Raw genomic sequence first — 23,910 nt, forward strand, 5'->3', positions numbered from 1 at the left:
TTTGGTCTGCTTCTCATTGCACATTTACGCTCATGATTTATATTAGTTACAGGCCTCATATATTGTAGGTAGGTTAAGAGGTTAAAACTTGAAGCGCAGGTCTGTCAGCGGTGTGTAGTGTTTACTTTTGTTGGTAATGTTTTGTGCATCACAAACGAGGTGAACGTCGTTTTCAGTGCATCCGTAGTCTCAGGACAAGTCTCAATGGCTTGAAAACAGCTCTGTTATCTTGCAACATATTTCTAACGCAACATATTTCTAACCATGGCCTCGGGTGCTGTCTCTGTGGCTGCTGCAGCTCTGCCTAGGGGGCTCTGTGTGGGCGGCTTGGGTCGCAACACCTGCCCTCCTGGAACTGAAGGTGTGTGGGCTCCCTGGCTGCTAGGATTCTCTCCTCTGCTTGTTGGATGGGCGTAGTGGCCGAGCTTCTCACATCACCCTGGCTTCCACAAGTGGCATTGTTCATGCACCAACGTCTGCCTCACCCTTTGGGTGAACAATGATAAGCAACAGCCTTACTAACCTGTACTAACTCAACACCTGAGCTGATAAACCCAACTAACTAAACCCAACTGTAAGTATTACTGATGTACTAATGTGTAAATATGGAAATTATGGTGTTGTATGTCATAGCTATTATTAAGTAGTATATGATACCTTAACACTGTTAATGGTATTAATATTAAAAGTAGTACAGCAGTTGTTTAGTTATGAATGCGTTAGCCTAAAGGTACATCGCTGCTTATTTATTTTGCACCGATTGTTTGCTTAACAGATTTGCTTGGTTTCAGCAGCTGGTTGCACCCCCACCCCCACGCCTCCTCCCGCACACGCACCCTAAAGCAGAAACTTAACCTGTCCACCAACACAGCAACATCACACATATTAAGGTTTAGCTAAATAAAACATTAAATAAACCATTAATCAAGAAGAGTATATATATATATATATTTCCTGTATACTCTTGTAAAAGCAAAGCAGTCCATCACAATATGGCATTCAGCCTAATACATGCTGCTTGTTGAAATGCAGAACAAAAAGAAAAGAAAAAAAAATCATAGATTAGACTGACAGGTGAATTGTAGGATTATACCTAAACAGTCAAAATGAAACTAGGGAACCCTGGCAGTGACTCTCACATTTGTTTATGACTCAAACAACTCCTTGTATTTTGACTAAACATAAGTAAATATCATGTTGAATCTAAAAACATGTTTGTATAATATATAAATGTATAGTTCTTTAGGCTGGAGCTATAAACTTGATCTCTTACTGCTTTATTCCTTATAACCGTCGCAGGTTTGCTGAAGCTCAGGTCTACTAATATCACAATATCAAATTTACTGTACAGTAACATGATATTTTATTAGTATCCTGTCTGGATAACTGACTCGTTAGGTTTCATGCAATAACAGCATTTTATTACTTTAACATAATATGCTACACCCGAGTACAAGGCTCAGAAGAAGTGCATAACAAGGGTTATGATCAGCACCTGCAGCAGCAGAGACAAAATGCAAATAATTTAATGCATTTAAACCAACAAGAAACCGCATGCTTCAAATAAAACAGGCAAGCTATAACAAGTAATTGGAGACTCAAAGCATAATTAGGGACCGTAGTGCCATGTAGCAGAACTCAGAAGATCCTTTATGAAACTGATGAAACAAGCGGCCTCTCGGGAAGCCTGTGGGTTCCTTCTTTCTTACACTTCAGTCCAAACAAACTGCAAAGTTTCATGAGCATAAGGTCCACAATCTCCTCCTCTTCTGAAGGCTATAAGACAGAGAGTAAAACATAACCTATGACTCAATACAACACAAACACCTGTCAGACACTGCAGACGCAGCACAGATAAGTTACCTTGTGATGAATCTGCTCTTGACTGAAAGCCACTAGGATCACAGAGATGAAAAGGTTCAGCACCACAAAGGTCATGAACACAATGCATGAGCCGATGAGGAAAGCACCGAGCACTGGATTATAATTCAGCACCTAAACAGTGAAGAGGATATGCATTAATTAAGAGTCACTTATTATACAATATTAATAGTCTCATACTGATGCTGCTGTTGATTTAGTATTAGAGAATCTCTAATACACCCAGCACCTCTGTCACCCTCATGTCCTCTCTCTATCCAATGTCACAGATTGACAAGGTGAAGGACCCACACGCACAGCTTGCATGAACTTAGGCTTGTGAAGGTTTAAAGAGGCTTGTGGTCTAGCCTGGCAAAAGCAGCACAATGATAATGGCAAGGCAAAGACAGGAAGTGAGCGAAGGCAGTCAAGATCCAGGCTGGGTTTCATACACAAGGCAGGGTCAAAAGGCACCGACTGGGAGCAGGCAGGACACGGTCAAGACAAGAAACAGGGTCAATACACAAAATGACTTACTTGGCTGAAAGAGTAGACACGCAAACATGAACTAACAATCAGGCAAAGCAAGGAGGTAAGTGCAGGAGTATAAGTAACTAATGGAATGCAGGTGGTGACATCACATGACTGGACGAACAGGCTGGAACTAAGCAGAACAGAACAAAACCGGAGGTGATACCAAAAAAAAAACAGGAAGTGGTGACACATGACTAACCTCTTCATAGTTAAAGATGCCGAGCTGCAGGCTGACCATGGTCAGTGTGGCGTCCAGGAGGGTTCGGTAGGAGTATAGCTTCCATCCATACATCAGGTTAGACTGCAAAGTACATAAGTTCATATGTGTGGTAAAACCCATGGGTTTCAGTTTGACAGGGTAAATCATATACATTGTCTCAAATAATGAAAATAGGAAAAGATCATTCTGTGACTCCAGCAACATGTTTATGTTAAGTGTGGGAAAATACTCACAGAAATGGAGTAAGCCAGGAACATGATGGTCATGACCACTAGGAAGCCTGAAATATCAGTCCAGGCTCGCTGCAGTGTAGCTGTGATCATGTGCAGCTTGGGGTTCAGTCTCAGCAGGTGCCATAGTTTGACTGTAGCCAAAAGCACCAGGAAAGCAATCAGATACCCCAGCACCGAGTCCGCCGTGGCTGTTTCATGGAAACTGGCATATCTGGAGACAGGGTATGAAAGGAAAAGCCTCAGATCTGCTTGGACAGCGTGTTTCTGTGAGGTAACACATTTATATACACTAACAGAAGGTCACTGTGTGTAAATGCTACAAACACACTGTAATTATATTTCAAGCAGACCATGTTTGTCTACTTGTGGGGAATTGCTCACTGGTCTTTGTTGTCCTGGTAAAAGCCCATGTCCCGTTTCCCCAGCAGAGTCCTCTTGATGAAGACGGACAGCGCGCTCCAGCTGAGAACGATGATCGCCAACTCAAGCAGGTTCCATTTACTCCTGAAATAAGCCCATTTCTGCTGCTTGATCAGCTTTCCCTGTCAGCGCACAAGAGGTGTGTTAAGCGTGGAAACTCATTTAACCATTTAACGACTGTCAGAAAAGTCGAGAGGACGAATAAATACCTGAACAAACATGTAGTAGATGATGAAGAGGAAGTAGATGACTTCAGATGCCATGACAAAGATAGTAAGGCCACCAGCCGTCTGGTAAAGACGCACACTCTGGAGCTCACTGTGAAACTGGAAAGCTCCTGGAAGAAATCCAAGCTGGTTCTTCTAACAGCTGTGGCTTTGTGGCGCTCTCACACAGAAGCTGAACACACACTACCTACCTATGGCCGTGGTCTCCAGCATGAGTGTGACAATGCAGAAGAGGTTGACGTTGGCGTTGTACACAGTGAACTCCACAAAGACGGCTTGAGTGTACACATCAAACCACGTGTTGTCGTAAAGGTACTGAAGAGACCTGCATGAAGCCAGAACAAACCACAATGTCTCCATTCTGACTGAGCTCAGGACCACAGAGAGCAGTGGTAGCGAGACTGGTTTTCTGCCTTACGTAGTCTTGTGTGCAGAGATTCCTCGATTCTCAGAAATCCCTGGAATGCCTACCTTTTGGAATTGTCTAAATCTGGTCCCAGATCCATCACAAAGCCTCCTCCTCTGTAGAGCTTCACTCTGCCCCACACAGGGTAGGTCCTCAGTCTACGCTGGGACTGGTATGTCCAGGGGCCGCTCAGGTTCAGCGAGGCGCGTCCGTGCACGGAGCGGTTCCAGCCTGGACCGTAGGAGCCCATGTCCTCAAAGTCCCACGAGTACGGAGCGTGGCAGTCTCCCACAGAGCGCTGCATCGAGTCGGCCACGTGGCAGGAGCTGTTCCTCACTCTCACCTGTCGGAGGCGAGCGCTGCCCACCAGCTTTGAGTTTCCATCCGTGATGAAGCCTGTGAAATGATCAGGTCACTCCCACTCACACATGCAGTAACTTAGCTAAACTTCATGCTCTAAACACACTGACCTGGGTGCTTTCCATACAGGTTGCTGAGCAGCGTTGTGTTTGCCCAGCTGAACACATCCTGAATACTCATGCTGTCTGAGGCACCTTTGCTGAAGCTCTGCTGAATGTGTTGGGTCAGAAAGTAAGCGTTGGGGTCCCTCTGACCATAGGCCACAAGGAGCAACATCCACATAAAGCCCATATAGGCTGCACAACAGCAAAGATCTCATATCAGAATTTGGGTATATACATTTCTCATTGCTTTGTGCAGTATCTTATCACTTAGTTCTCCTACCCAGAATCTCCCTAATGAGGGCAAACACCTTCTGCTCCTTAATCATGTTGTTCCTCATCCTCTCAACATCAGAGGGAGGCGGCGGCTGGTAGAAGCTGCACGTGCTGTCTCTTCTTCCTGCCCACACTGCAGGCTCATCTGCGGGAGATGGTGTGTTCCTACTAGCAAGTTGCTTTTTAACATTGTAAAAATGCAAGAAGAAGAGGAACGAGACAAAAAAATCTTGCCTGGGTTCCTGAGCTGGCCCTCGATCTGTGGCTCGCCGTACTCCTCCTGGTCCACCTTCTTCAGCACGAGAGCAAAGAAAGCAGCAAATCCAAGAACCTGCGACAGATTTTCAGAAGGAATCCTCAAACTACAGTCAACAAACGTTATTAGTATTTATTTCATTGTATTGCTTAGTTACATTTTCTTTATTGTAATTAATTTGGAAACACCAATTATCATTAACAAACTAATAATCATCACCTTTAAAGGTTGTGTAATGAAGAGACTTTCAAAGAAGGAGACCACCATGGAGATGAGCCAACTAATGGAGCGCTCCTTCCCGTACGTCAGTCCATACATCATGGTGAAGTACGCCGACACGCCGCTGGTTGCCATCACAAGCGTCCAGCCGACGAACACGAACCACCACGGCAGCCCTCCTCTCCTGTTTGTCTCCCTGTTGACCTTCGGCTCGGGACTCGGGCTGGAGCTGGACCGGTCTCCCTCCAGGCTGGACAACGGGAGGTGGTACTCCAGAAGAGCCCGCATTCCTTGGACCTGCTGCATGGCCCGGTTGAAGCTGTCTGGGTTTGGGAAACGAGCGGGGCCCAATAGGCCCAGCTCCTTCTCAACGTGGAGCAGCTGCCTGTACAGGTAGCGACTGTTGTTGCTCTTTTTATCTGTACCCCTATCAGGGCTCCCACACACAATGTCTTCTGTTGGTTTTAAACATAATGATTAGTCTGGCAGTAAAGTGCAACCTGCTACGATCTTATCAATTCATTTCACCTTGAAGATTGACGGCTCCTAAACTGAGGATCATAGAACAATCTCTTTTGGAGGCATCGGTGTAGAAGTCTGCAGGCACTCGGTTCTGCTGTCTGATGATGTCCTCCACCACGGACAGCAGAGTGTTGATGTCCAGCTGCTGCCCAGGCTGAAGCTCCAGCTGTGGCAGGGGACTCTTCATGGCCTTCATGAGCGACTGAGCAATTCTCCTGATGTCCTAAAGTTAAAAACACAGAATGTTCTTCAGACGCAGAAAATGGAGCGGCACTTATTTTTAGACTTATGTGACTTCACCTTGATCACAGTGTCTGATGTGACGTCCTTCAGCTCTTTCTGCGGAGAAGACGTCTGTGAGGGAGCAACCCGCACCGTCTTCCCCTGTTTCTTCGCGTCTGTTCTGATGGGTTTCTCTCGAGGACGAGTGTTTCGGAAGATGCTCACAATGAGGAGATTGATGGGAAACATAATGATTGAACTTTGGAGGCCGATCATGACCTGTTGCCAGGTGAACTCGATGTGACCTGAGGTAAAAAAAATGAATAATCTCGTTTCCTCTTGTTATTCTATTCACTAGTATTTGCAGTTACAGCTAAAGCCTTTGTCCAGAACATTTTCTTGGTGTGACAGGGAAGATCTATACAGTGGTTATAATCTTCTGTCTGATGATAATCTGTCACCTACCCAGGTCCATGGTCTGCTCAGAGGGGTCTGTTGGGATGCCCCAAAACATGATGCTGGTGAGCATGGTGCACAAGAGGAGAGACAAACAGCAGGACACCCGCTGCACTCGAGTAAAAGTGCTGGAGGGAGGTCGGCTGATGACTGAGAACCAGATGTGGCCGTCACGGAAATCCTTGGCCGTCTTCATGAAGAACAGGTTACTGAAAATGGATTAGACAAAACAACAGATTGAGAAAGATGTAGAAATAAGGCTGTACTGGTAAAATGTCTTCATCAGATCTATTGCAGCTCTCACCTAAACCTCTTCAGATCTGTTTCTGTAGCTACCATGAAAACCTTATCGAGAGCGCAGTCCCCCACGTCTACGGCCAGCCAGGAGTTACACAGGAAGTGGCATTTCTGACCACGCTCCAGATCCTGCACCATCACCTTGTTGACATACCTGCACACAACATCCGTAATCAAGTACAGCGCGCTGATAATGGCACAGGTAACTTACTGTAGGTAACTTACCAGGCAGGGTGTTCTCCTGAGTTATCATGCCACAGCCTGATACTCTGCAGATCTCCCAGAGAGAAGTGCGTGGTCAGCAGGAACACGTCCACGCCTCCTCTCTCAAACACGGGCTTCTCGGGATCCGTCAGGTGGTGGGGTTCGCTTTCTCCCTCTGTGCCCGTCAGCGTTATCGTCACCTGCGACACAAGGGATCAGTGAAGCTGGGCTGAATACATCATCTGTGAGTCTGTGCTTTAACAGACCTGAGAGGAGGTGGATGCCCCACGGCGATGCCCAGTGTGGAGAGTCACTATATAACGACACTCTGCCAATGGGTCGTTGTCCTGGAGTACTGTTACTTTGACCTGCAGCAATTCAAAATACAGGTTTCGGGATTAACTGAGCTGCTAATATGGATAAACTCATTTTTGCTAAAGTGAAGTCTGTCAGCCTCACAACTAGGTGTGTTACCTTGGCTGAGTCCTGGATGTCTTTCCTACGCGCCCACACAAGCACCAGGAGGTAAGCGGCGAAGATCGCCCCGACAAAACACACCACCACAGGGTTGTTGGCGAACGTGGCAAAGAGCTCGGCGGTGCGAGTCACGTCCACCACGTTTGGCATGACAAAGAAAGAGCTGCCGAAGAACGTCAGGTGGTTGCAGAGACACTGGGTGAGCAAAGGCGTTGTGAGCGGACCCACCTGTGGAAACCAGACAAACAGCAGCTGAGGGAGAGGTTCGACGTAGCGACGAACCGCTGCAGAGCTGGACCTACTGACCCTGCAGCCCTCCTCACTCCACGACGACGCTGACTCATTCCAGTACTTGCACTGCGCAGCAATGGAAGTCACAGTGACAGTGGTGTTGATAGATTTGATGCCTGGTTCTACGATGGGCTTTATCACCAGGTAGTGGAGGCCGACATCTACTCTTCGGTCTGTGGGACTCAGCACCCAGGTATATTTTTCCTCTGTTTATGAGCAAAAACAGCCAAACACAGGCTTAGGTCTGTGTAACAAAGCTTCCTGAGTCACAGTAGGTAAGCTAAAGCCTTTAAACATGATTCTTAGTTGTGTCAGGTTAATTTATTCATTTTAATTTTACCTTCTTTGGAATTCTCCAGAGGAAACTGGGCTTTAGCTACGTAATTCTTCTCACTTGGATAATCTCTGCTTCCCAGGAGCAGCATGAAGGAAATGTCTTCAGACGGCGCCGTTTTCAGCACCAGTGTTACATCCGGTGATGGAACATCAATCATCAACGTGCTGAAGTTGGCGAGGTCCAGGACGGTGCTGTTCTCACGTCCGACGTCCAGCCGCGGTAAGAAAATCTGAAAATCCCGAAAGCAGGTTATCCAGAATAATCTTTCATTTAAATGTGGAATAATTCGAGCCATCTTTAGACTGAGTGACCTCTATCTCTTCAGGCAGGTTCTCAACGGGAATCACAGAGCCGTTCACTCTGGTGAGCGAGACGGACCCTACGGCTCCTGTGATGTTTTCCTCCCTCCAAGAATACGGATTCTTCTCAAAGCTCATCATCTGAAAAAGTGCAACGTGCAACATATTTAGTTGAAAATGTGCAGCATCTTCGTGCATCAACATTTCTTTACTGTTACTGTAAGTCAAACACTTACCCTCACATCCACTGGCTCGTCCGGAGAAACAATGTCTTTGGGGAGTTTGGGGAACAAAAACCTGGACGAGCTGTTCTTCTGAACATTTATGTCCTGCATCTGCCTGCTTCCTGAAGACACTCTGCAAAAATAGCACTCAACACGTTATCATGATTTCAGCCCGTTTTATGTTATGGGCCTCTCAGTGTCTCCCACCTGTTGACGTACACGGTGATCTGATCAGAATCAATGATGGCAGGTTCTCCATTGAGCTGTTTATTATTCAGCAAAGCGCTCTGAACGTTGTTGATCCCAGTTAGAAGAAAACCTGAGACTTTTTTCTGAAAAAAAAAGAAAAGGTTTAGTAAAGTGTTAGTGAGCAAAAACAGCATTTAGTAATATTCAGGAGTCCGAGTCGGTTCTTACATTGGATGAAACATTTAAAATATTACTGGCTGCTTCAACTATTGGTATTGAAGCTTGCTCAACCTCGCCATCGTCTTTGCTGTCGTGACTGACGCTGAGGGAGTTGAGGGAGAAGCTGAGGTCCACCAACAATGAACCTGCCTCCTCCTGAGCAGGAAACACAACAATCAGGCATTTATGCATTGTACAGCTATTTAAAACACTTTGTAGGATATGTGCAGTGTACCTGAGCAGCGGAACTGAGCTCATCCGAGCGCTGAGTGAGTCCAGCCACAGCCCTGGCTGCCACTTCCACTTCCTGCGTGGTGTTCGTGGGGGCGTCCAGCAGCACCGTGCTCATTTCAGTCAGCATTTGCTCTCTGAGCTAAAAAGGAGAGAGCGGCGGTTAACAGAATGACTTTGGCCTGTGCTGTTTTAGCATCGGCGGCCTTCACCTTCGCCCTCGCATCCTTCTGATCCTGGTCGGCCTCTGCATTCAGCACGTCAGAGACCGAGGTAAATATTTGTCCCAGAGCCTCCCCAGAAAGCAGGCCGTGCTCTTTCAGCTGGCTCACAGTTCTATCCACCACAGACTGGAGGTTCACCACGGATGTATTGGACTCACTTCTTTGCACCTTAACACAGATAAATGAAATGAATCAGTTGTTTCCAGCCCGCTTTTCTCTTCCATCTGTGATCGGTGCCAGGCGACAAACCTGAGCAGTGACCGTTGTGTTGGCTTTGTCGTGTTCGTTTTTCACAGTCACCACAACAGATACTTTGTAATTGTCGTTCTTATCTCCGACAGGCAGGAAGACAGACTTCACCTCGTTTGAATTACTGCAGCGTAGATATTGGCCTTAAAGACAACGGAGGCGGCTTAGAACAAGGGTTTTATCAGCACATACCCAATGCTTGTGAAAAGGGGAAAGCACAAACTTTGAACAACCACAATAAAATGTCAACACATCACCATGACCTCCTCTTGACAATTAGTGACAATTAGTATTGCTTCACCCACTTTGCTCCGCTTATACCTTTTTTATTACCTTGTTATTACCAGTAGCCTTTATTATGTTTTATTTCTCACCTGTGCCCGTTCTGAAGCAGTAAAAACAGCCCGCTGAGCAGAAAGGGCTCGGCTCGCAAGTAATGTCGAAGGCATCGAGAACTGTTCCTGAAGGTGGGGAGATGCTGCACGAGACGGGCTGGGGGTCCGTGGGACCATCAGACGACCGAGCGGGCTCACGGCCTGGTACTGGTAGCGTGTACTTGGCAAAACCAGTCTCTGTCTTTCCTGTCAGAGCAAGAACATCATTAAAGAAATGCAATCCTTAAATGGCTCTTTAATGCAATTGTGCATTTGCATTATATTCTACTTTCTAATCTCATACTGCTCTAGGTTGTGTTCAAGTGATGAGCTGAACACACCGTAGGCAATCACAGTGATGTTGTGCAGCGTCTCCCTTGACATGTTTAAGTGTTGGCTGAGCACGACGTACTCAGTGCTGCCGTCCTGCAGCTCAGCAGGTGGCCTCCTTCCTGCTACGGAGTAACACGCAGCAAGTTCTCCCTGGGAAAGCAAACATCCATTCACATTTCACTGACACAATATTCTCTTCTTGCAGCTGAGAGCAATAAATTATGCCGCAGACTCACTGTCAAAGGTTTGGGATCCTCAATAAACCAAACTACGTCCGGGCAAGTTGCCGCACAGCTCAGCCTCAGCCTCACAGGTTCGCTCACGTCAATGGAAGCACAGTTATCACAACTGCAAGAAAAGGAGGGGGGGGGTGGGGGGGGTCACAGTACAGCCCGTCCTCATGAACGTGTATGTGTGTTTATTGTAATCCTATTTTACCTGATGGAGACGTTTAGGAACTCTTTTGGAGCGACGGTGATGCACTTTGAAGCCGTAGCCAGGTCAACAGAGTTCCTAAACCACCTTATCTCCCTCACAGATAAAGTGTATTTGTTAAACTCAAAGGGCCGTGGGAGGCAGTGTGCGCCGATAACAAGAGTGTCACGCTTTGTTTGGTTCCTGCATCTGCAGCTTCCTTCTGTGAGAGGAGAAGCGAAAGCAGGACTTCAAACAGCGCTTCATCTACGCGGGGATTAATGTTTGATTGTAGCTCGTTTAAACGCTGCACTCACCACATTTCCATTCAAATGTGAGTCCTTCAGTGGGGAGCGACTCGGCTCCAGCTGCTGTGAGTCTGACAGTTTGACTGTAGTCCACCACAGGGTCAGGAGAAGCAGCGATTCTTAGGGCGGTGGAGTTGCTGACACTCATTGTAACTGTCTGGTGATATCAACATACAATATAATGTAATGACAAGCAAAAAGCATTTCATCATTATTGTTTGACTGGAATCTTCTACCTACAGTGTTTCCATGTTGAGGTGAAAAGTCGGAGTAATTGCTGCAGATCTCTAGTGTTTTCTCCAAATCCACGTCCACATCAGAGGCTGACAAGGCGTTCACGGCGCGTACGCTCACCTTTACCAGCCCTTCACCAAAACACATCATCACGTTTAGAACACGCAGCAGGACTTGTTAAACTCAATACAAGCCTGGCTTAAAGTCGACCCACCTTCCAGCGGGCTGGAGAAGGTGTAGCTCTGCAAACTGTGATTGAGCAACTCTCTGGTGTCGGACAACGAGCCCGCGGCGCCGGTGAGGTTGAAGAGCAGCCGCACGCCGGTTCCCCGCTCCAACGAGACGCCGACGGCGAGGTGGGCGGAGTCCGGACACGTGCCCTCCTCCCACACGAGAGAGGCCCGCAGGCCCTCCACGGGGTCCTGCAGGCACAGCTGCAGGTCGGCGGACGCCGCGCTCGCTGTGACCGCGTTGGATGCCAGCACCGTCAGGTTGTGGCAGCCGTGGCCCAGCTTTTCTACCGCACCTTTGCTCAGTGTAATATTATGGGGTGTGACGCCTGTGTCCACTGATGAGTTTGCAACAGAGTGGTCTTGGTGCTGAACGGCGTAGGTAACATTTGTACCTATTGAAGCCAAATAATAGAATGAATTTGTTATTATAGCTATGGAATAAAGTAGTAGATTAGTAGTATTATCTTCACTCACCTGCTTCAAGCATAACCTGGATTTGAACAGGTGCTCCATAAAGCACGTAGCATTTAGTGCCGTCTGTTGAGCCGCTCCTGTCGTAGCATTTGTTTACTCTGAGCCGTCGAACAGGCTCCTGAACCGTTATAGCTCTCTGCGCGGTGACGTGCCAGTCGCTGGTGCTGCACTCCACCCCCACCACAAAGACGCCGGGGCGGCTGAATTTGTGCATCACCGTGCTCTCCATCCTGCGAAGGGGACGGAAGACTGAGGGTTTAAGCGCAGTTACGTTAAAAGGCAGTTATTTGGTGGGACGCAACAAGCAGCTCACGTTTCCGGGCTGTATGGATCGATTCTGTGGCCGTCGCCAGCATTCAGGGCGCACGTGAGGTTTCCCTTAAATGGATGGAGGAGCCACTTGACGGTGATGGTGACGTTGTCAAAAACAGTCACCAGAGTGTTCATCAGTATCTGGAGACCTGGAGGGAATCACATGGAAGGGAATCACATAAGTATTGGAAAGATTTCTTCTTCATATTTTAAATAAATATTTTAAATGTTTACAAATTGAGAGCATGAGTCGATGTATGCGTTATAACATCAAACGGGGCGTCTGACCATGTTTGCAGTGGTATTCTACAGACAGGTAACTTCCCAGCACAGGACACGGTTCACTCAGAGAGCTCGGGTCCACGGGAGCCTGGCAAGTCTGCAGTCCATGGCAGTTTGCTGGAATGACACCAGGTTAAGACGCTTGTCCAACCTTATCATAGTGCATCTACATTATCTTTAAACTTAAGATGCATTAGTAATATTTTTAACAATTATTCTCTAATTGTCTGGACCTCTTCTGAAACACTGTAAATGTGTATTTAATCCATAAGTCCATCTGTTAATCTCCTGAGAGGAGCTCAGCATTGTGTCTTTTCTGGAGTAATCCTCTTGTCTGCACTCATATTACACATTTACATGGTTTACATTATGGTGATTTTACAAATCTATTCCCTGTCATTTGTAATTACAAATAACTAGCCCTTGATTCAGAAATCATGCCAATGCAAAAATGGTTTTCTATAATCCATAATACCCGTGACAGGATCGACCACATCGATCCAACTGCACTCCTCCTGAGGGGACGTGGGTGCGGCTGTAAGTTTGGATCGGCAGTAGTGAATTGTCTTTCGACCATAGAAGCTGTCGTCAATCTCAATAACTTGACCAGAGCCACATTGCAACGTGGCATTTTGTCCATCGCATGCAATGAATGTTCCAGAATCTGAGAAGATGCACACAATGGAAAATAAACACAAAGGAGTAAATAGAACTGATGCTTTACTTATTATTTGATGAGCATACTGTACCAAACTGGCAGATGAAGTTGAGTTCCTGGCTACAGTTTGCTGTAGCTTCCCACTGGAAGCCCGAATGGCCTAGAATATGTCCACAGGCTGCTTGTGCGTCCGGCGTGTTCACCCAGTTACTATAGCTGACATCAGAGCCATCCAGCCATGCAAGAGCACCTGGATCTGCGTCACATCAACAACAGAAGCAGCATCTAGTGAAGGTCCTGAGGCTGATCCTCAGACATTTTCTTGTAGGTAAGTTAAACTGCGTTTTATTTGTAAAATAAAAATGGCAGGATGACAAAGAGTCATTTAGTTTAGTGTGGCAGTACATAAATAGACAGGTTTAAATGAAAAAAAAAATCTGAGTAATGCACGGTCGAGCCTCCCGCTGTCTGACTCCCTTCTCACCTTTAGCCGCAACAGAATCAAGAGTGAGGTTTGGAGCTGCAGGAGCCAGTCCGAGCCACCAGTCTTTGTCCGGCTGCAGGTGCTTCAGGAGGAACTGCTGCGTTTCATCATTCAGGATGAAGGCTAGGTGTCCTCCACCTCGCTCACACCATTCCTCAGCACTCAGGAAGGGTCGCTGCAGAGCTGCAAACTCATAACAGGAGCCGTCAAACCCCTCCTGATGCTCAGGACAGGCTAGAACCTCTGTATCACCGGAGGAACAGGTCGCCCTGAGGAGCAGAACCACAAAGGTCAGTGTAGTGAAAGCTGCGCTGTCCATCTCTGCCTCTGCATCCGTCCACAGTCCAGACTCTGGGGTAACAAGTCTTTAAAGGACACTGACGTCAGCAGCTCTGATGAGAATCAGCTCTTTAGGATCATTTCTAACCATGTGCTTTGTGTTGGGCCCATGACTCTTGTCTACAAACAAAGCTCAGGGGCCAGTAAAAGAGACAAGTGTCAACAGTGATTCCACGTGTGTATGGGTGCACAAGCTGCAGCGTGAGATAAGCTGCTCATTTAGACCTACCCTACCAGAAAAATCATCATTTAAGCCGTCGCCTTAGAGGGTCAGATTTGGGTAGTCAAAAACAAACAATTCCACCATGATAAACACGATTACGATTACGTGTTAGATTTAACACTCAAGTCAACTGTGCCTTAACTGCCCCTAAGCGCGTCTATTTCTGTTGTACTTTTAGCGACTGCGCCCCCTGCTGGAACTATTTTGCCAGCAGGATCAAGGAAAAACTATATATGTAAAATCAAAATGTGTCACGTTTATATTTTCCTTCTATATGCCATCAGTTTTAAATTTTAAAACCTACCGTGCTAATCGTTATATTTGTTTCCTTCTAGTTGCTGTAGGCGTCGTCGGCGGTGTGACGTCATAAAACTGCGCCAAGCAGAGGGCATGAGCAGTAGAGAGAGTAGAGCAAACTAAAGTCAGCGGATTTACTGTACATGTTATGATTAACTAAAACTGCGTTTCCATGATGTTGGCGTGCAAACGGAGCTTCACTAGCACTGTGGCGTCTGCTCTGCGACTCCTTCGCTGTAACGAAGTAAATATATTTAATTCGTCCTTGTACTGCGGCTCGCCGACTGCAGTTTGCTAAATTGACGCGTCTTTGCTTCTGCAGGTTGCTGTTTCCAGCCAGTACAGGTCTCTGTCCACGCAAACGGACGGAGAGGTCCGCATCGCGAAGATACTGAAGGAGAAGTTTCCTCTAGCTTCGTCGCTTAAAGTTGTGGATATATCGGGTGAACAGATAAACTTATTATTTATTGAATACAATAAACCTGATCTTGGCTCTAACAAGCTCATTATATTAGTTTGAATTATTTTATACTCCCAGATTTGGTGGCCTTAAAAACATATACTGGTGGTGTGTGATGTGAAAGATTATTTCTTATTTTTCATATGACATGACATGACCCTCTGCTGTGTTCAGGTGGTTGTGGTGCCATGTATGAGATCCATATAGAGTCGACTGAGTTTGAAGGAAAAAGGACTGTTCAGCAACACCAAATTGTCAATCAGGTAAATTTTAACAATGTTGCACTATAGGAGTAGAAATGTACAACTTAAATGTTAGTGGTAAATCACCACATTTTTTTACAATATACATGTGACATTTTGTTTTTTAACTTGTATGTATGTAACTTGTATGTAAACCTATTTTAAATTAGACTTTTTATTTTTATACCAACTGAAGCCTTATTTGATGTACTTTGTCTTCCTCAGGCTCTCAAAGATGAGATTCAAGGAATGCATGGACTGCGAATTTTCACAGATGTCCCAAAGCATTAGAGACGGACTTTCCCTTCTGATCCACACCTTTCCCCTTTGCTCACTTTGTTTATTGTGAATGTACAGTTACAGAGAGCCTGTTATTCAGGAAATCAAGACAAATTGTTTTCTGACATATTTTATAAAACTGATGAAAGCTGTGATACGCACAAAATTACTTGTAAAATATCTTGTGTATCTGTGTAGTTCAGGGTCTTCTTAGCTGAGTTAGTGTATGAAAGCAGTTCAAGCCATTATATATATGAACAGCCTTATTCTAAGGTGGTGGTCATCACTGAGTTAGTTGGATATGAATGCGCTTGGCACTGAAATGTACATGGACCTTGTATTTATGCTAGATATGCACTGACAATCCCAAATTGCATTTTGCAAACAAACATATAGGCATTTCTTGCTTGATTGGATATGGAGGCTTTGCTATTAAAAAAAAGATTCAAATTGTTCATATTGTTGGCTGATTTTTTCAAAATCATTGTTTTATTTTTTCAAATAAAGTTTAATGTGCATTTTTTTTACACAACGGGGCTTTTTAGAATAGTGGACCTGTCCTTTAATGCACATAAAGTTTTGTGCGCACTCCACCAGCAGATGGTGCCCTTCAAATGAAACTGCTTCAAACAAAGATAATATACACTACACATTGTTTTCCAGGTTTATGAAAAGACAAAGTTGAGTGGGTTTACTTCACATTTGTCTGACCTGAAATGTATAAAAATGAAAAACCGGCCGGTTTTTACGCATGACTGAACTAAACTAGACGCTGGGATTTCGGCTCCAGCGCGGATAAGCATCCATCCATTCAGCGCCTGCCTGTGCACAGGCTGCGCACCACATCACTCTGAAGCCCGAGGACGAGCGGCTGGTCGCCGACATGGCTAAAGAAGGAGCAGACATGACGGAGGAAACCGAGTACATGATAGACAAAAACAACGGCAAGGAGGCGGAGAGCGCGGACGCGTCCGGCGACGCCAAGGAGATGCGAGCGGTGATGCTGGCGGGTTTCGGGGGTCTCAACAAACTCAGGGTGACCAAGAAGGCAATGCCCGAGCCCCAGGAGGGCGAAGTGAAGATCCGCGTCAAAGCCTGGTAAATACGACTGCATCGGTGAATGGCATGTGGCCTTTGATCGTGTTTGCGCGTTGTATTCGTTGGAAAACGTCGGCGTCATGAAGCCACAGGTCTTTTCTGATCCGCGGTGCATTGGCTGCTCCGTCAGTCGGCAGGTTTCAGTCAGTTAAATTATGAACCCTGTTGTATTAACGCTCTGGTTGCAGATTATTGATTAGCTCCTTTGATTTGAGACACACCCGCAGTTTAGCGAGTTTGATTTAATGGAGAATGCCTGTGGAATCTGGCCGCGTTTCCACAGTGATTCACTCCTGGCTTTGCCTGAATCCTAAAACCCCAGCTCACAATAAACATTACTCACATAAATTAAATCACTGCTCAGAGACTGCTTCATCCAAATACTCAATTAGTAGATTACACCAAACAGTTTGTCCATGTTTATTCCTGGTTGCAGTGGCTTGAATTTCCTGGACCTGATGGTACGTCAGGGGACCATCGATAATCCTCCAAAACCTCCTCTTGTGCCTGGCTTTGAATGCGCTGGAATAATAGAGTCAGTGGGTGAAAAGACAAAGGGCTTTGAGGTTAGTGAAATCGCAGGTTGTTGTGGTGATTTGTAAGCTTTACTGTGTCTGAACTACAGGATTTGCATCAACACAATATGACTAATAGAATAGAAACTTCATCCTCATGCACACCTGATTTAACCCATCACGCTTCCTTCAGATAGGTGACAGAGTTATGGCTTTTGTCAATTACAATGCCTGGGCAGAAGTGGTTTGCACACCAGTGGATTTTGTCTACAAGATGCCCGAGGACATGACTTTTGCGGAGGCTGCCGCCTTCTGCCTCAACTTTGTGGCTGCCTATATGATGCTCTTTGAGGTTGCCAATCTGCGGGAGGGGATGTCAGTGCTGGTCCACTCAGCTGGAGGTGGTGTAGTAAGTTGTTTGGTTTACATTTATAGATACTGTAGATATCTTACTTGTACCTATTGAACATTACTATACAGCAAGTATATATGGTGTTCAGACATTCAGCTATTTTATCTTCCAGTTGTTTGCTGTTCTTTATTTCACAATTTAATTTTACCTATTGAGCATGATTTATATTAATTACAATTAGATGACTTAAATTTCTGTTACTTAAACACTCAGTACAGTGTGTGTTATACCAAATAATCAAAAGCATTGAACAAACATGATTGTTGGATGTCGCCTCAGTTAGATTGTGTTGCTCCTTTGCTTCATAGACACTGATACATTTTTGCAACTGTTTGTTTTCATTTTCAGGGTCAAGCTGTGGCTCAGCTGTGCGCCACCGTACCTAATGTCACCGTGTTTGGGATCGCCTCCTGCTTCAAACACGCAGCCATCAGAGACTCCGTGACTCACCTGTTTGACCGAAATGTGGATTATGTACAAGAAGTCAAAAAGTAAGGAGATTTGGAGATGTCACGTGACAGGTGGCGTGCACGTGAACTAGCATAGCAGCGGCTTGTTCGCGGTCCCCATGGCAACGGCCAGGACATCTCACAGAGCAGCACAGCAACATGGAACAACTGAGCCAATTAAAGGGGAGCATTGATATCCTATACTGTACATATAATTCACAACAGAGCCCCCTGTCAGCAGGTGTACAGCACAAAAAGATGTGAAGCTCTGATCGTGTTCTGAAAATGTTGAAAGCTGGTGAAAATGTTGTCACTCACGCCCTTTAGCTTAAGCATGAACTGATGCACAAACCTGGGAAGGTCCAACATATTTTATATCTATTTCCATGTAAATAAATCTAAATTATAATACACAGAGATTCAAATATCTTAGTAGCACTGGCTGTTTCATGCTGTAACAGGGACGTGGATTAATGTGCCTTTCATCTCTGGCTCACACATTCCTTTCAGGATCAAGAGCAAAGTACAATCAAATTAGTTTTTTTACAAAAAGACTTGGGAATCACAAGACCGCCGAGCAGATTAGCGCAGGAAGTGTCCAGGGCCACAAGCCATGAGGCCCCTCTTCATTCTTTCATAGCCACGCAGTGTCTTTAATGGGAGTCTTTATGGCAAACTTATTGTCTGATTGTTTGTTACTCAAACACATACATGGCTCATGCACTGCAGCTGTTAGCCAGATTAGTCACCGGGTGAACTACAATATAAATGCTAATTATATACAGTCGTCTCATACAGTGTGCTTTCCAAACAATATGAGCGCATAAAGTAGCTCCAGTGCTGATATAAATCCTTCACTCCTTGGTGTTTTAGGATTTCTCCGCAGGGGGTGGACATCCTGCTGGACTGTCTGTGTGGTGAGAACACAGGGAAAGGTCTGAGTCTGCTCAAACCACTGGGAGTCTATGTCCTCTACGGTGAGAACTACAGTTTATCAGCTCTGTGATTTGTTGCAACCTTTGATTTTGCCTTTTCTCCTGAATGGGGAAATGTTTTAGACCTTCTGAATTTCACCCTTTTTTCATTTTTTTAAAGGACCTTTTTTAACCTGTGGCACTATTTTACCAGACATGACACTGGTTTTGAGATTTTCATCCAACAGAACAGAGAAATCAGGAGCCAAAGCGTCCTGTTTAACGCAGGGCTTGATGCTCGCTGGAATAAAACACTCTGTAGCCCGAAACGGAATGCGTTGTACTTCACTCCGTATCCAGCCTCATAAATCAAGTGATTACATTAGAAGTCATTAGTCATTGGATTCCGTATTCAGGCACGCTTGCTTTATTCTAAGGGTCTAGAGGTGACAGTTGTTCCTCGTTTTCATGCAGATTGACCACTATTAATGACCACCCTGGTCTGTCCAGCCTGTTGCTGCGCATACAGCCATCCTGTTGTCTTTGTTTTTTCAGGCGCATCAAACATGGTCACAGGGGAAACAAAGAGTTTCTTCAGCTTTGCAAAATCTGTGAGTCAGAGACGCAGCCTCTCGTCAGCGTTTGTGCCGTGATACTATACGCACACAGGCCGATGAGTCACCCGTGGCCTCTGCTTTTTCTTCCTCTCCCCAGTGGTGGCAGGTGGAGAAGGTGAACCCTATAAAATTATACGAGGAGAACAAGGTCATAGCTGGATTCTCGCTGCTCAACCTCCTCTTCAAGCAAGGGAAGTGCAGTCTGGTGAAATCAGTGATGGACAAACTCATGTGTCTCTACAAAGACAAAAAGATCAAGCCGGTCGTGGACTCGCTGTGGGCCCTGGAGGAGGTAAGAGCCTGGAGGAGTGAACCTGTGTTTTCTGCTGTTGCTTGGATGATATGTAACGTGTTGCTTTCTGTGGGACATTGTCAGCTGTTCTCTGACAGCCTTCCACAGATGGTGGGTAGGTTGCGTTTTTCTTGTTCCTCAATGATTTCACACCCACTGTCCACAATCACTCCAAGAGGGATTAATGCACGGCCAGTAGGAAAAACATATTCAACCGTCAACACATTCTGCATCATTGTGTCCCCAGCAGCAGCTGGCTGTAGGTGCCTTCAGACCTCAGGCAGGAAATAAGCATCACAGCACCTATTATAAGACAAGATGCCCCTGATTAGATCAGATCTGCACTCCAGCATTTGTTTTCCTTTTCGTCAGTGGCGTAGCAAGAGTTTAATAAGAGTGTAGTTTTTTTCTAGCTACTTAGAACTTAAGGTCTGTTAAGTTAATTGAAGCTTATACACACAAGGCCACGATGTGTCACGCGATACTGAGGTGTCCGTCTGCAGTCAGACAGCGAATATGTTCATCAAACGACCGCTGTCTTCATTTCTCATGGGAAACCTCCCTGGTGCTGTTGTCATTAAACTTTGGCAGATTGCTCTGGCCATTCACTGGAACCAGCGCCCATGAACAATCTCATTAGGGGGGAGGATTGCGTGGGATGCTGTGTCAGGGGCAGAGCGGCTCGTACGGAGGGAGCATTCAGAGGGTGTTGCTTTTAGCTATTGACCACGGCACCGTGTCTCTGGAATGAAGGACTGGAGCAGAGTGACCTGAAGATCTCTAGAGACGAGCAGCTTCATTCAGGAGAATATCCATTGGATGTGACTGAAAACATTTGAAATGTCATATTATCTAGAGGCTCTCCTCTGCTGCTGACCTGTGTGTAGCGGCAAAATGCTGGACAGGTCTTTGACCTAATTACGCTCTTGGCTTGATTACTCCTATTGGTTTTAACAAATGAATGCGTTCAAACAAAGAGGCACATTCAGCTGTGTCTCAGCGAGGCGTGTTATGAGAAAACAAATCAAATCCTGTGAGCGTTGTAGAGGTTTGACCTGCCGGGTAAGTTGTTGCACACAGACCGTTGTTCCAGGTTGAAGCATAATTTGTGAGTTTTAAAATACTGTGATGATAATGATTCAAACTGTGCTCTACTCGTACAAACAAACCTGAAGATACTCACCTCTGAGGTCTGAGAGAATCAGAAATAGTAAACTATAAAGTACTATTTAAATGCTCACATCCACAAAATAATTAAATGCTTGTCAATTTTGAGTGCTCTCTAGGGAGTCGCAGAAACATTTAATATTTGTGTTTCTTTGTTGTTAGAGCCCGGTCTGCCCTGCCAATCGAACCGAGTGTTGTTGAGGCAATCAATAGTTTTAGTCTATTCTGAGCCTGTTTGAATCATTGGGTTCAAGCTGTGTTTAGTCATCACCCAGCACAGTGAGGCTGATCTGAATAAACTGGCCTGAATGCGAAAGATGTATTTACTAAAAATCCTTCACTGAACCCAAATGAAACATGTTTGCAAGGATGAGCTCAAACGTTAAGGCTTTCACTGTCGATGTAAATAGAAAGTTTACATGTATTACTGTTTTCTTCACAGGTAAAAGAGGCAATGCAGAGAATTCATGACAGAGGCAACATAGGAAAACTCATCCTGGATGTGGAGAAGGCTCCCACCCCTTTGGTAACGGCAACAATTTTAATTCTATTATTCATTTTGAATAATTTGAATTTGAATAAGGTGCTTTTTGTGAAGCTCAGATCATCAGCAGAAGGTCATGTGATGTAGGCCAGCATCAGATTCATCCTGGACCACACAGTAGCTTTAGATGCCTAAAATCCCTCCAAAAGCCTCATTTACACCTCCTGACATCATCACCGTTATCTTTAATGAAAAAAAAAAAAAAAACACGTTTTAACGTAACTGCAAACTTAGGAGCGTGTGAGCCGATGACCCGAGTCTGTCTGTTAAGTCAGGGTCACTGAAGGATGCTGAGTAGGTTTCCTCCTGTTTGAAATCACTAGTTGCCATGGCGATCTCAACATCAGAACTAACACAACTACTAGATGTGCAGACATGCTCACACTGGAAGCGCAGACCTTCTATACATCTCCCCATCATCACATACACATGCACTTGTGAGCTGGTTTTCACCTCTCTCTGTCCATGTGGGTCATATATAATATTTCTAACTAGATGGCCAGTGACAGCACAGAGACCAGTGAAGCAGGAGAGGAAGAGGAGGAGCCCGAGGGGGACAACGACAGCAAGGAGCGAATGCCTTTCATCCACTAGACCCAGCAGGTTCCCCTGCAACGTGCCTAGAGACTGGAGGGGCTGCACAGACTCACCACAGGAGGCACGCATCCACAGACACATGTTGTGCAAGATGTTTGTATGCATGTGTCTCATGCACATATGCATGAATGTATGTATGTGTGTACAGTGAGTCTGTGCCTCTAGTCTGTAACCTGTTATTATTGTATTTGTTAGGGTTGTCAAGCAAAGGTTGTTGAAACACGGGCAGTAATGCTATTGTTATTTTCTACACTGTATCATGAGGCAATGTTAGCCAGGCTATGATATGAATAGACATGTAAAGCTTAAAATTAGATATATTAAACATTTAAAATCGTCTGTATACACATCAGAAGCGTAACATGCAGGTTAATTCACACTTGTCCTGCACTGACGCGCACATCGTAGGTTTAAGAAAACGTCCCCAGTGTTTGGATGCTCCTGACCAGCAGAGCGGCTCACGTTCTCCTGTCTCGCTCTAATAGTCCCTAAAACCAGGGGGGTCAGACCCACCTCTGTGTATTTGCATGAGATTCAATTCTAACAATTCACAATTCTCACCAGTGCCTTTGAGCTGACGTAAAAGTTCAGGATGTGAATGAATGCGTCTCCATGGTAGACAGCATGTTTTCCCATTAAACTGTACAGATAGGTGATACACAGTCGTCACATTCACAAAGAAATAACATGTCTGAGCTTCAAGGCGTCAAATTCAAGTACCCCCGAATAAATGTAAATACTAAACAAAGTAATAAGTCTTTTCCTGGGTCATACAGGTGATGTATTCAGTCTGTATAGTCTGATGTGTGATTAGTCTCTGCTCTGCTTGATCTACCAAAGCTGTTTACCGTTCTTGCTGGTGCCTCACATCAAAAGTGCCATAAGACTCCAAGATAAAATATTTTTACAATGAGGAGGTGCAGGAGGTCAATATAGGAAGGATTGAGCAACACTGTGTTTTACTGTATGTGCTTTATTCCAAGTCTGTGATTTAAAATTGAAGCAAACTGGCTTCTACCTAGTTTTCATTGTCTGCTCTGTTTGGCCTTGCTTATTCAACGTGTCTGCTAGTCATCTAAGGTGTGCTTCACTCTGCCGTAGAGTTAGCACCAAAAGTGTTTAGCAGCAGCAGAATCAGACTGGAATGAAGGCTGTGTGCTTTGAAGCTAATCGATAAAAAGCAGAAAAGATTCTTTTAATGGATGTTTTAAACTGATGAGTCATTTTAATAATAATGAATAGTTTTGATGCCTTCAGTGTGTGTGTGTGTGTGTGTGTGTGTGTGTGTGTGTGTGTGTGTGTGTTTTCCTGTACGTATATTTTTGTCACATTTTGTTGTGTACTTTCTTGGAGTACAGATCTGTTTACTTGAATGAATTCAGCGGCAAAGATGTGTCGTATCCCAGGTTGTGCAGATGTATTGTTTTCTGAAATACAATCATGACTAAATCTTTGAACGTGTTTTTGTACTTGAATGAAATCGTATATTGCACATTTTTGACACAAGATGGCAACAGAGTCATGACTTTCCTCTGTCAACACATGACAGTTGAGCCATTTTCTACATATTGATTCCTGTAGAAAATAACACATGCAACATTATTTATTACAGACAAGTGAAACATTCACAAGTTGCCACGTTCAGCGCATATATTTGTGTGTTGCTTTCAGCCCCCTACCCTTCCCATCCCGCCCCGCCCCTCACCTTACACCAGTATACAACATCCCACTCTAAAAATAACTGTGCCTGGACCAGCAACAGAAGCTGGACTTCATTTGGTGTGACTGTGACTCTATGCAAATGTG

At 45.2% G+C, this 23,910-nt stretch overlaps 3 protein-coding genes and 1 long non-coding RNA gene across 9 annotated transcripts; 3 read left to right on the top strand and 1 right to left on the bottom strand.

The window, feature by feature from the left end:
* Positions 1-725: 725 nt before the first annotated feature.
* LOC114852570 (polycystic kidney disease protein 1-like 2) lies at positions 726-13,996 on the bottom strand. Of its 2 annotated transcripts, XM_029145074.2 has the most exons (41): positions 13,660-13,996; positions 13,267-13,431; positions 12,993-13,181; positions 12,524-12,634; positions 12,237-12,384; positions 11,924-12,153; positions 11,431-11,841; positions 11,223-11,347; positions 10,992-11,139; positions 10,699-10,897; positions 10,497-10,608; positions 10,269-10,410; positions 9,928-10,134; positions 9,554-9,696; positions 9,293-9,472; positions 9,085-9,222; positions 8,859-9,005; positions 8,649-8,773; positions 8,454-8,574; positions 8,230-8,358; positions 7,922-8,147; positions 7,597-7,787; positions 7,288-7,518; positions 7,080-7,181; positions 6,835-7,013; positions 6,617-6,763; positions 6,322-6,521; positions 5,935-6,161; positions 5,641-5,857; positions 5,113-5,567; positions 4,872-4,968; positions 4,645-4,782; positions 4,371-4,556; positions 3,966-4,296; positions 3,686-3,819; positions 3,477-3,604; positions 3,229-3,389; positions 2,848-3,058; positions 2,594-2,695; positions 1,864-1,995; positions 726-1,776 (listed from the first exon to the last, which is right to left on the bottom strand). In XM_029145074.2, exons 1-41 carry the CDS (start codon positions 13,976-13,978, stop codon positions 1,651-1,653), a joined length of 7,410 nt encoding a protein of 2,469 aa, XP_029000907.1. In that variant the 5' UTR covers positions 13,979-13,996; the 3' UTR covers positions 726-1,650. The 2 variants fall into 2 exon arrangements, with proteins under 2 accessions (XP_029000907.1, XP_029000906.1); XM_029145073.2 differs by having other exon boundaries at positions 7,288-7,787.
* Positions 2,984-9,815, top strand: LOC114852571 (uncharacterized). Of its 5 annotated transcripts, none has more exons than XR_008694297.1 (6): positions 2,984-3,118; positions 3,276-4,311; positions 4,390-5,505; positions 5,648-6,166; positions 6,326-8,137; positions 8,244-9,815. It is a non-coding gene; the product is annotated as an uncharacterized LOC114852571 (long non-coding RNA). The 5 variants fall into 5 exon arrangements; XR_008694295.1 differs by lacking the exon at positions 2,984-3,118 and having other exon boundaries at positions 4,173-4,311; positions 6,326-7,774; positions 7,998-8,137; XR_008694296.1 differs by lacking the exon at positions 2,984-3,118 and having other exon boundaries at positions 4,173-4,311; positions 6,326-6,517; positions 6,631-8,137.
* A 610-nt stretch (positions 13,997-14,606) lies between the features above and the next one.
* Positions 14,607-15,954, top strand: bola3 (bolA family member 3). The gene is made up of 4 exons (XM_029145139.3): positions 14,607-14,762; positions 14,841-14,961; positions 15,153-15,241; positions 15,446-15,954. The coding sequence occupies exons 1-4, from the start codon at positions 14,691-14,693 to the stop codon at positions 15,509-15,511; spliced, it is 348 nt and encodes a 115-aa protein (XP_029000972.1). The 5' UTR covers positions 14,607-14,690; the 3' UTR covers positions 15,512-15,954.
* A 251-nt stretch (positions 15,955-16,205) lies between these two features.
* On the top strand, positions 16,206-23,561 carry vat1l (vesicle amine transport 1-like). Its single transcript, XM_029145138.3, has 9 exons — positions 16,206-16,597; positions 17,034-17,163; positions 17,306-17,521; positions 17,873-18,015; positions 18,847-18,950; positions 19,443-19,498; positions 19,602-19,796; positions 21,406-21,489; positions 22,003-23,561. Exons 1-9 carry the CDS (start codon positions 16,383-16,385, stop codon positions 22,099-22,101), a joined length of 1,242 nt encoding a protein of 413 aa, XP_029000971.1. The 5' UTR covers positions 16,206-16,382; the 3' UTR covers positions 22,102-23,561.
* Positions 23,562-23,910: the final 349 nt, after the last annotated feature.

This window comes from Betta splendens, chromosome 3, assembly GCF_900634795.4.
Source record: "Betta splendens chromosome 3, fBetSpl5.4, whole genome shotgun sequence".
In the NCBI taxonomy this organism is placed as follows: domain Eukaryota; kingdom Metazoa; phylum Chordata; class Actinopteri; order Anabantiformes; family Osphronemidae; genus Betta; species Betta splendens.

Excerpts from the sequence above, each read along its gene's own strand:
- LOC114852570 (XM_029145073.2), bottom strand. The coding sequence starts at position 13,978 with ATGGACAGCGCAGCTTTCACTACACTGACCTTTGTGGTTCTGCTCCTC. Across the intron at positions 12,154-12,236 it reads GATCCATACAGCCCGGAAAC|GATGGAGAGCACGGTGATGC; the intron begins GTGAGCTGCTTG and ends TCCCCTTCGCAG. Across the intron at positions 9,473-9,553 it reads ACACAACGGTCACTGCTCAG|GTGCAAAGAAGTGAGTCCAA; the intron begins GTTTGTCGCCTG and ends ATCTGTGTTAAG.
- bola3 (XM_029145139.3), top strand. The coding sequence starts at position 14,691 with ATGATGTTGGCGTGCAAACGGAGCTTCACTAGCACTGTGGCGTCTGCT. Across the intron at positions 14,763-14,840 it reads GACTCCTTCGCTGTAACGAA|GTTGCTGTTTCCAGCCAGTA; the intron begins GTAAATATATTT and ends TTGCTTCTGCAG. Across the intron at positions 15,242-15,445 it reads AACACCAAATTGTCAATCAG|GCTCTCAAAGATGAGATTCA; the intron begins GTAAATTTTAAC and ends TGTCTTCCTCAG.
- vat1l (XM_029145138.3), top strand. The coding sequence starts at position 16,383 with ATGGCTAAAGAAGGAGCAGACATGACGGAGGAAACCGAGTACATGATA. Across the intron at positions 19,499-19,601 it reads TCTTCAGCTTTGCAAAATCT|TGGTGGCAGGTGGAGAAGGT; the intron begins GTGAGTCAGAGA and ends TCCTCTCCCCAG. Across the intron at positions 21,490-22,002 it reads AGAAGGCTCCCACCCCTTTG|ATGGCCAGTGACAGCACAGA; the intron begins GTAACGGCAACA and ends ATTTCTAACTAG.